Source organism: Pocillopora damicornis, chromosome 3, assembly GCF_964200805.1.
Source record: "Pocillopora damicornis chromosome 3, jaPocDami1.2, whole genome shotgun sequence".
NCBI lineage: Eukaryota > Metazoa > Cnidaria > Anthozoa > Scleractinia > Pocilloporidae > Pocillopora > Pocillopora damicornis.
Genome location: NC_142672.1, coordinates 27,154,634 through 27,165,652, shown reverse-complemented (window position 1 = coordinate 27,165,652; position 11,019 = coordinate 27,154,634). Strand labels below are relative to the sequence as shown.

The window sequence follows — 11,019 nt, the reverse complement described above, 5'->3', positions numbered from 1 at the left end:
AGTTTCTTTTCAATATCCGCTGTACTAGCGTTACTCATTTCTGTCACGGCATTCTCTGTAGAAGAGAAATCCCCTAAGGTCAACAGCCGAGTGAAGGAATCGATTTTCGAGTAATGCATCTCGCTCAATATGTTGAGGAAATTAGGTATGGTAATTTCAGTCAAATCAAACCATACACAGGTGATAATTTTGACTGTACAGACCATAATATGCTAGATTGTTGAGGAGCATTGCCAGGGAGGCGGCGAGATGCAATTAAAGGAGATTATCACGGATTGCATTACTTAGTAAAATGCGAGAGCATGCGCCGGAATTTTTTCAGGTTTATATCAATAAATCATTTGAAAGTGCCATTATCTCCCGTTCTAAAACACAAATTAACGGCAACGTATAGCGCATTCATTCCTCAAAGTTATTTCTGCGAAGTTATTTTGGACAACGATACAATGATAAGGTCCTTAAATGAATGATAGGATCTGCTTACATTTGTGGAAGGCGTACAACGGGAGAGAGAAGTTGTCGCGGTCTAAGGAGTGGCCCAGCTTAGTGGGCTCAAAACATATCTATTCTTTTATAAAAGCAAACCGTCTTTGAAGTAGTTTCCGCGATAGCCAAAAATCATCGTAATTCAGCGGCTACGTCTGTAATGATGGCATACGCACAAATTCCACACTATCAGCTTTAAGACTGGCATTAAATTTTTTTTTTGTTATGCTTCGTAATCGTATTTTGTCCACGCTTTGTGCACCTTTTTCCACAGAAGAAAACTTCATTGTTGTAACAACAGCACCCCTACTTCAGGGCTTGTCTTTGTCATGTAATCCACTTTTTTTTACTACTACTTTTATTAATTAAGCGGTCGCTCGAAGTATGCATTGCTTGCAACATGTCAGTTTTAGTGTGTTTTGATCAGTCTCAATGGTTAAGTTCATTGCAATATTTGAAGATCTCACGTCCTCCACTCGTAATTGTCAAACTTTACTCATTTTGCTAAAATACCGCGTTTGTTACGTTGGCAAACGGATGGAAAGGGAAACGCAAAGGGAATATAACATCGGCCCCATTACCATTGCGTTTGTATGTTTCATCCTTGCCTTAGTCACGCTTCAGAGGTGGATTCAGGAGTTTTCTTAAAAGAGGGTGCACTGCTAAGGAATACTTAACGGACGGGTGACAGAAGCAGATTTTAAAGCGGAAAAAAAAAGTAGTAGTAGTCGTATAACCAGAAAATAACATTGTGAACTGCTGAGAATACATAGGAAACTATGCAGCAGACTCTGTATAACCGTGAAGCTATATAAGAAAGCCGCAGGTCACCTTAAAAGAGGGGTGGAGGGGGGGTGTTAGGGTGCGCAACCCATCCAGCCCACCCCTAGATCCGTGCCTGTGCTCACTATTCGCTTTTGGAACTGCATAAATGTAACGCAATGTGCCTGATTCAGTATCGCATGTAAAAAATGCTTCAGTCCGTCTCGTGATAGTTGTAGCTCCCTAGGTGAGGAGGGTAACTCGCTTCATGGGAGCACGCCTTACATGAAATCTTACAATGACTCCAAACCTATGAACATTGGTTTATACATATTAACATCGGTATGATGTTAGGTTGTATTAATACATCCTTGGATGTATTAATATATCCTAACATCAGTATGTATATTCCCCATACTTGTCGGAGACTTTGATTCGTGCGCGACACATGTCAGATGATGAGTGTGAACACTATGTCAAGACTTAAGTGGGTGAGACTGAGTGGCAAGAGCTAGAAGCACCGCCCTAAGTGATTTTGGGACATTGATCGGTTTATATAATCAACGCAACCTTAAATGACCTTTTAAATCAGTACTTGGCAACAACCAATCACAATGTAGAGGATATCGTATAAGAGAGTGATTTCTTACAAATTTTGCAGAGAGTAGCTTTTTACACAGCCGTTGTAAAGAAGCGAATACGAGAATGGAATAAAAAAGTTTGATTGAGTCTAGTTCGTTAGAATTCTATCCCTAGTAAACGGGGCAAAGTTCACGAATACTTTCCCTAATACATTTCGTGAGGCTCTGACTAAGAGGATTTGTCTAACAATCAAGAGCCTCTCAATTGGTGATCATTTCCTTAATTCACCTTAATGTTTGATGCAGGGGTGATATTGCATGGAGAAGTTGGAAGCTTGTCATTCTTTGAGGTCAAATGGTTACCCAAGCTGAAATTCATCAGGGATCAAGACAAATGTGCATTAAATATTTTCGCTTTTCTGTGAAACTCACACAAGCCTTTTTTTTTTCTTTTCCTAAACTTAGAATTACCATTTATAAAGGCATATAAACTCTCTCACGCACAAACAAACACGAGAAATATGCCTCTCTGAAAGAGATTTTGTGGTAAAAGTAATTCGGTTTATCCAGCTGAGTTACTTTTACCACTCAGTTTAACTTTTACTAATCACCCATTCAGCAGCATTGACACTCGTTTTTTATCTTTAAGGTGATTCCTTATTATTGCGCTGCGCATCCTGTATTGCGCATAAAAACACGTAATCATGCGAATAAACGTGCGCGTGTATTTCGAGAACACGATATTGTTTTTCAGTAACTGGACCCGGTAAAGCGATGCGATTGTTCTAAGCTTTTGAACGAGCACGGTGACCTACATTTTTATTGTATAATTTTTTTGTACTTATTATCCCCTTTAAATGGGAGAAAATTTTTTAAAAAATTATGAAAAGGAAAAAACGATATCGTTAAACACGTTACTCGATGATGCAAATCATGACCTTGATGGTCACAGACTCGTAACTGCTTACAGTTCTTTTATTGTATTCCACAAGTCGGATTATCTTTATAGCCTTTTCCATCCGGCTCATTCCCTTCGGCAGTTTTCTCTTCTTTTCTCGAGGTCATGATTTTTCTTTAATTTGACTACACTTAATTCAAACATTCCACTTAGCGTTCCGTAAAAAGTTTTCTGAAATCTTTAAAAGCACCAGAGCTATTCAGAAAAACGCATTTTCGTGTAAAAGTTGATAAATCAGAAAGGTGTCATAATCTCGGACTTGGGCGAATCCCCTGCAGACGATCATATTGGGGCTCATGTTACTTCCATATTTTGTTTACATCGCGCTACAAAATTCACTCGTGGAAGCTCTATGTTTATGGAAAAATTTTTGAACATGGAGAAGTGAAAAGCGGAAGAAAGTCCTTCGCAAAAAAAAAAGAAGGAAAAAAAAAAACAAGCCCAAAGAAGAAAGAAAGGTTACCATTCTGTCAAGAAAAGAAAAATATCCCTTTATGAAAGCGACTGGAGCTCTAAGCTGGCGTTCAGATTTCGAACAAAGAAGTCACTGTCAAACCAAAATTTTCCATACATGATGCTAAAGACGAGGTTCCCTTTTTTTTTCATGCAGGTACCAGCCTCGATACAAAAACGTTAACAATCACCACGAATCGTAATTTTGAAAGCTGTATGTCGATTCGTTGTCTTGTTTCTTAGCACATTTTCCGGTTTTTCCATTCTTGCCGCGGGTTTCTCCTTTGCCTTTGACAACTTCGCTCATTACTGTGTCGTCCCCTAAAACGCTCCACTGGGCGATTGAGATTAAAAAGAAAAACCTTCCTGTAATGCGTTACTTTTCCAGGGAAATCTTGATCCATTGTCATTTCCGCCAGGAGGTCCTGTTGTCCCATTGGTTTGCGGTTTCAGGAGGTGAGATAATCTCCTGGCGTGGCGTGGGTTGTTTGCAAACATATCGCATTTGATTTTGGAAGGAATGCAACCGCTTTGAGCGAACTTATAGGCTGTATAGATTTGACCGATTTTCGTCAAATTTTGCCAAAACATACAAGGAATAATGACAAACGGAAATATGTCGGGAAATTATGATATTTGAAATATTTGTCCCGTGGCGTCTATTTACGCAACACGCCAGCTACTCCAACTTTAGATGTCGATATCTAGACAACCAATCAGAATATCGAAAAAGCTTGCTACACATTTGTTGATTGATGCCTCGTGAATAAGACTGTGCAGCCATTTTGCTCGTGCTGCGGCTTCCGATCCCCGCCGATGAATTCAGTACAAGAACCTTCGGTCGTTTCACGCCTTACCGGCTCCTGACACTTCCTCTGTGTCAAATTAAAATCTACGATAGAATTATATTTTTATCGTAAACTGCAGTTATCAAGCTTTCTTCTGATATACAGTTGGTTAGGATTATAGTGAAACTAGTGCGCGTACGAATTTTTTCCCAAAGGACACCCGCGAAGTTGGGAAGTAACCTTAAATACATTAGACTAGATAGGGTGACATGGTCCGTTGGATAGTTCGCCAAACGACAAAAATCACACAACTGGAGGTTACAGAAAGTTTTAGCCGAAAATTTACTTGTCACTTTAACAAGAAGGACGACGTTCAAACGGTGAACTAAACCTCGATCTTGTTGCATAAGCAACCGAAAATAAGCGGTCACGTAATGTAACACAACACGACATCTCACGACGTGAAAAGCTTAGATGATGAATGTTTCGAGAATGCTAGAATGAACAGTAAAGGACAAACATACGACGCATTCTTATGTATATAGAAGCTGCTCGAGTTTAGTTGGAGCAAAAATTCTACTTTTTGAACGAAGTACATGAACACATGTTTTAAACCGTGGTGGTCGTGATGGCCTGCAAAAGTAATTGCATGCTATATTTACTCAGGAAACCAAAGATATGAGTTGGCAACCACAGTGGAGGTGAAAAGCCACGCTCTCCGGCTATAAATATGTTATTATTATCACAGATTCGATCACTTTCGCTGTTGCTAGTTTTTGTGCATTGTGTCCAAAGGAAGGAATATGCGAAATCAATAACTTGTAGGTGAGAAGGAAGCATAAGTTTCCTTAATGTAATTAATGTGGAAACTTTCCAGAGCCGGAATGCCGGAAAAAAAATTGAATGAAAAAATGGCTGGTTGGAAACGCCTTAAAAAATAACGTATGTGCTCGTGTAACACTTATAATGCAAGATTAAAACGGCCTCATCCGATATGTTTGAAGTGAAGGAGAGCACAGACAGCCAGGGGAAAAACAACAGCAACAACCATTGGTAAACGGCTACATTAAATATCATAAAGGCAGGAAGTCAAGATGTTTTCGCTGAATTTGTGTAAGCTGAGAATATCACCCAATGGAAACTTAGAACTGTTTTCGCTGTTTCTTTCAATGCACTTCAGGTAACCTTTGTTTTCATTAACCTCATCAGTTGCCGACTGTTCTAATTGGGAGTTAATCCAATTCACGAGTTCTTGAGTCACCTGGTCAAGTAACAACTCAATCAAATAGGACGACTTTATTAAAAAATGACAAATACAATAGGAAAGTTTCCAAAAATGATATTTGAGCCTTTTAATGAAACCATTGTGATTGTCATACTGCCTCAAGGAAGCGCACGAAAATAGTTTGCAAAGATTTCTTCATCACGCATAGGTTTCCTCTTCTCTTCGCGAAGGCCTATCTTCCTCGCCGTTGTTTTGTTTTCTTTTATTTCTTCGTCTTTGTTGTCTACTTTTAGTAACAGCTGTGCGCATTGAGTAACCATGCATGAGGGAACCAGTTAATCGGAAATAAATCGATTACCATAAATTAGGTGTACCCATAACTTGATATTTGCTGACATCGACCAAGCTATTCTCTAATTTCTAATTTCATAATGAACCTTGCCGAAGATCCTGTGATCTTTGTTCACAAACTTGTTGTGGGGTTGAATATTTGCTTCTTGACACATTTTCTGAGGTTTGCATTTTTATTGGTGAATACAAGACCAATCAATTTATTGTCAATAAATGAAAGGATGAAGGTTTCATAGATTGACAATTAACAAGCGGTGCGGGATCAACTCTCTTTAGATTTAGAAAGTGGTAAAGTGTTCATCAGAGCAGCGCCCATATAACGAATCATGTCACTAACAGTTTAGGGATGACACTTCCCGAGTGACTGTCATGTTTTTTAAAAAGATTCTTTCGTTAATCGACTAACTTTAGTGTTATGTAACGTTGTGAATTACTTGATATCTAGGAATTTTTTGCCAGTTTTAGGGCTTCAGTATTTTCAGCTTTTTTGATGAGTCTATTCCTGTAAATAAACGAATGTATTAAACATTATGACTATTATCATCATCTGTATAATCACGAGTTTTGTCATAATTACCATTATCATTGTACTATCCTTTTTAATTATCAACGGTATCAGGAATGACTGAAGTGCAGTTAAATCACCCCTAGATAATCTTTTTCTTTCTTCTCCTGTCTATCCCTTAGAAAAAATCATTTTCGTCACTTCTGGAATTGAAATGTTTAGTTGCAACAAGATCAATATTGAAATGTCCGCCTAACAGGCGGAATGAAATGTTATTGTGGCTTTGTTGGTGTGTCAACGTGACGCCTTCGCAAAAACGTACTTGATTTCTTGCCTAGTAAAATTGTCCAACTATATGTTGTGATGGATAGTTAACCACTACTCAAGTAGTGTTTTCATATTAATTTTTTGAACTGCAGTTTACAAATATGATTTACATATATTGACGCATCACTTCATGAGTTTCATAATTACGAACCGACATAATAATCAGCCCCCAGTTGGCTTGTTAGCTCAATTGGTAGAGCCCTGCACCGGTATTGCAGAGGTCATGGGTTCAATTCCCGAATTTTCTTTTTCAGGCCTTATTTTCACTACAGCGTAAGTAGTGTTCACTACTGCGAAAGTCGCTCTCACATTCATTTCTTAAGCCGCAGTTCGTTTGCCGGAAAAATAAAATAAGGTACTGAGAGAACACGAAAATCCTCGTGTTTCCCGACACTTACCGGAGTATTCAGCCTAATCTCCATTGTGAGGGGAGGCTACTCTTTTAATTCACTGTTTTTTTATGTGTGTGTTATTTTTTTTGGCTCAGCGTGGAAAGTTATTCTTATATTTTATTTTTGTGTATTGTTTTTTTTTTTATCATTATTATTGCCATTAGAACGGTTAGAATAAAGCTCTTGGGTCATTCAGAGGAAGCGCCATGTTAACAAATCTTTTGCGTGAAAAAGATAACACATTTCAGTTTACTGTTGGTGACAAAATATTCAACGTAAAGCCGTGGAAAGTGATGCTATCACTTTTCAACTTTCCCCTTCCCCACCCCTCCGTTCCAGTTTATCGATAAGAAATCCGTTTGTCTTCTCGAATTCGGAAAAGCAGCTTATGAGATGACTCTCAAGTTTTGCTTTTATGTCATATTGATGATTGTCGGCTCCCTTTCATCAAGATAATTGACGACTCTTCAGCGTTCATGCGTCACATGTGATTTAGACGATTTAATTTTGTTTGTAATTTAAGGATAAGATGATTTAGAATGATTTTGAGATCAAAGTGACAATTCCTATCCACATGTGGAAATTATTTCACATATATCGTGGGAACAATCAAGTAAAATACTTGAAAAAATCTAACTTTGACTGCACTTTCTCACCTTTTCTTCGCCCTCATTATTCTTTTTATTCGACACTGAACAATCTAGTCGCTGAACAGCAGGGATAGTCACGTTTCGAGCTGACAAACGGGGTATTTTTCTCTCTATAGCAACCCATTCTTTGACTTTCAGCAACAGAACTTCAGATTCCCTATATCCAATTAACCAGGGAGCTACTCCCAAGGATTTCTCTGCTCATAAGAATGTGAAAGGGTACCTTTTTTCCAAGTTAAGAAATGACTGTCTGAAAGAAGTGGCTTCCTTGACTGAGCCTGTTATATTCAAGTACAAAAAAATACATTGCTTTTATTTTAGGTAAATAAAAATGGAGTTTACATAGTTCAAAGTTTCAAAATCCTTTTATCTTACCTGACATCACGTTTATTTTAAGAGGGGACCCTCCCTTCCTTGACCATATCCCCCTCACAATATTCTCACGGTATCAGTTCTTGTACACTGCCTTCTCCCTTGTTTACATTCGTCAATTTCTGCTCCTCTTTTGTTACTGCTTCGCGTTATCGTCGATCACAGTACAAACATAGAAAGAGGGAAACGTTTCACAGACAGCCCTAATGGCAAATATGTGTTTGTCGACAATTTGCAATTCTTGGAACACTCAAACATTCCGGGAAAAAATTGACTCCCCTGGGAGTAAAAACAAAATAGAGAAAGGTTAACGAGAAACAGATTTTAGGTATTAGTATTGACCGGGAACAAGTCGAAACACGCCCCATTTTACGTCGATTTAATGAAATATATCTTGTTTACATGTCTGGCTATTTGCGGGAATTCCAACATTCAATGTCAATGAACAAAGTACCCGAGAAGTGAAATTTAAACATAGACAACCCCAGAAGCATTATTACGATATAAATCAACATTTATATTTCATTTTATAGTTTCATAAAGCTATGATTTTAGTGAGAAATCGGTGAATCCTTACAGTCTAGCGTTCAAGGATTTCTATTTAATTTTTTTGCGCGCGATGCTATAATCAGCTGCAGCTGGCACTTTTCTTCTACTACCATCAGAATTCTAAATATTAAGAGTTAAGTGAAAATGGAGTTCTTGTTTTGCAGTAATAACAAATCAGCTTAATGAATTCCTGAATCTAATCAATGTGTCAGGAGTACTGATCAAGGGTCAACTCTTCTTTGACGTAAGATCACATCTACCCTCCGCACAGCGGTACCCGTTTTTGATGTGACTTTTTCAAGACGCAGATAAGAGTGTTCGATAACGAAAAGCGCCTTGAATGAAAAAAATAAGGTTTTCAATTGTATGAGGTGATCCTCACGTGAGGACATTTGGTCGGAATGAAGGGATGAGAGGGCTGAAAGAATTGCATGATTCCTTGAGGTTATCACCTGAGGTCGAGCCGTAAAGCTGCCGTTGCAAAATACCTTGACAAATGAAGAGGACGACATCCGCACTCGTAGCGTAGCAGTCTGAAAATGTATTTCTGCTATTTCTGACACATTTCTACGTTTTACACTCACTTATCGAGAAAAACAAAGAGGCAAACTCGACAAAACTGAAAACAGATTGCAGATATTGGACGATAACCTTTAGTAGAAAAGTAAATAATCGCCTAAACATAGAGACGCAAAGTCGGGTTATCTATTTTCCCACGTGGAGTTGTAAAGCGATCTGACTGCTCTAAGTGCTCTAGTACAATATTTACGAGTTTGTGAAATCGTTCTTGCGAAACATGATGAACACGCTGGCTTTCATCAGACGGGTGGGGGGCAGTAAACACCTTCGGCTATCTCCTACCTCCCTCAAAATAAGTATGAGAAAATATGATGAAAAGTGCCAACTTTTCCTTTTGAAATCTTCTTTCCCCACAAATCTGTTTTAGGAAATAATTCTGGAAGATGTACCTAGAGGGTTTTATGGTCGACACTGTTTAAGATCTTGCGGACGTCATAATATGGACACTTTTCCCGCTTGCAACGCGTTGTTCACCAACTTACCAATTGTGGGTATTTTCCAGTTACAACCTTAAGTTACGCTGTGTTTTCTAGGGCGACCGCGACGATTAAAGACGGAACCCTGCTTGATTGATGAGACCGTCCCGGAACCCAGACTGGGGATCGATAATGAAGCATGAACATTACTTTTTCACACGGTACCGAATAAATGTTTTTTAATAGTTCTTACTGGCTTAGTCATACAGTAGAGTAAATGTCAGATCTTTGGAACTTCTCACTGCGTGGGAATTGATATGGAATTTGGAAGGAAACCCCAAGAGGCGGAAAATCCTCATAGACTATTAATCCTGTTTGGTATAATTCAGATTAACATTAAGGAACTATTACGGTGACAATTGTTCGTAATGTACTTTCACGAGACTCTGGGTACACGATTTCGTGCGCAGGAGTGTTTCCAGTGGGTGATATTGCCGCTGATAAGATTTTGACAAGTGTCATTAGACGCCCTCCCATGGTATGAGACACAATCGCTCTTTGAGTTGAAATGTGATCTTGTGCAATAAAACCTTTCAATAAAATCATTTCATGATTGTGTCGGGGTGCATTTCGGAGCCGACCCTCTGTACGTCTAAAAGTATCACACTTGGCTTTTCATGGCTTTGAAATGAGGGCTTCGGTAGCGATCCTGGTGTGCTGTTACACGTTAATTCGCGGGACCTCAGGTACGTTGATGGAATTAACTTGTTTTTTGTTAAGAATACACTGCAGCGTGAGCAAGCACGATGCACACCGTTCCGCTTGTTGAGAAAATATGTTTGCTTGGCTTGCTAATTTGCTTATCAACCAGCGTCTAGAAGCAATCCTTAATTTTAAAAAGTGAGAAGTGTGGAGATGGGATTGGAAAGATACAGTGTCGAACTATTCTGGGCTTACAGAGCATTCCCGTAAGATATCAATATATTTTTAAACGCGTGTAGCAATCAAGACTCATATGCGATAAGACTGGAATCCAGTTACAGTGTATGCAAAGTTCTTTAGAAGGTCGGGTTCTGCTTCTTTCCATGTACTACACCGATCGGGGGTTAGAATTGTCACTCACCATTCAAAAACTCTGCTGTCAAATTATTCGTTCGTTACAACTGCGTGACGCATTCTGCAAATGTTTCACGCCTTAAAGTTCTTCTCTGTATTTACGCTGAAGCCTTCCTATCATTGCCAAGTTTTGCATGTTTCGAGTAAAATTGAGTCACAGACACCATATTTAGTAATTAGTGAATCCACGTGCCTTCTGTCCGAGAGGATGCTGTAAGAAACCAGAAGTATGTATTGCATAATTTGCGGTGAAAGACGATTGGTAAAAACATGCTCCTCTTGAAAAAAAAACTGTTTATCTCGATGAATTTTAACTGTCAGTCAGCACTCCCCAAATTGCTTCGAGTCTTCTCTTTGTCTACATATTTTGGTGACATACTTTGGAAACCTCCACGTAGAACCATGTATAAATTGATATTAAAAGTAAATTTGTTATGGTCAACTGCGTTAATCGTCTGTTCTCAATTTTTGCCATTCGGTCTTCTTTTCTTCGCCCGTTAGAAAAACCT

The 11,019-nt window shown here is 38.8% G+C and overlaps 1 protein-coding gene across 17 annotated transcripts in view; it reads left to right on the top strand.

The window, feature by feature from the left end:
- Positions 1–9,938: 9,938 nt before the first annotated feature.
- LOC113685872 (uncharacterized) overlaps positions 9,939–11,019 on the top strand; it is a 100,191-nt gene continuing 99,110 nt past the window's right edge. For 16 of the 17 annotated variants that reach the window (XM_089199377.1, XM_089199369.1, XM_089199370.1 and 13 more), the window contains exon 1: positions 9,939–10,140. In XM_089199377.1, the coding sequence (XP_089055503.1) occupies positions 10,083–10,140 (58 nt within the window). In that variant the 5' untranslated portion in view covers positions 9,939–10,082. The remainder of the gene's footprint in view (positions 10,141–11,019) is intronic. The other variant, XM_089199361.1, reaches the window with a different exon arrangement.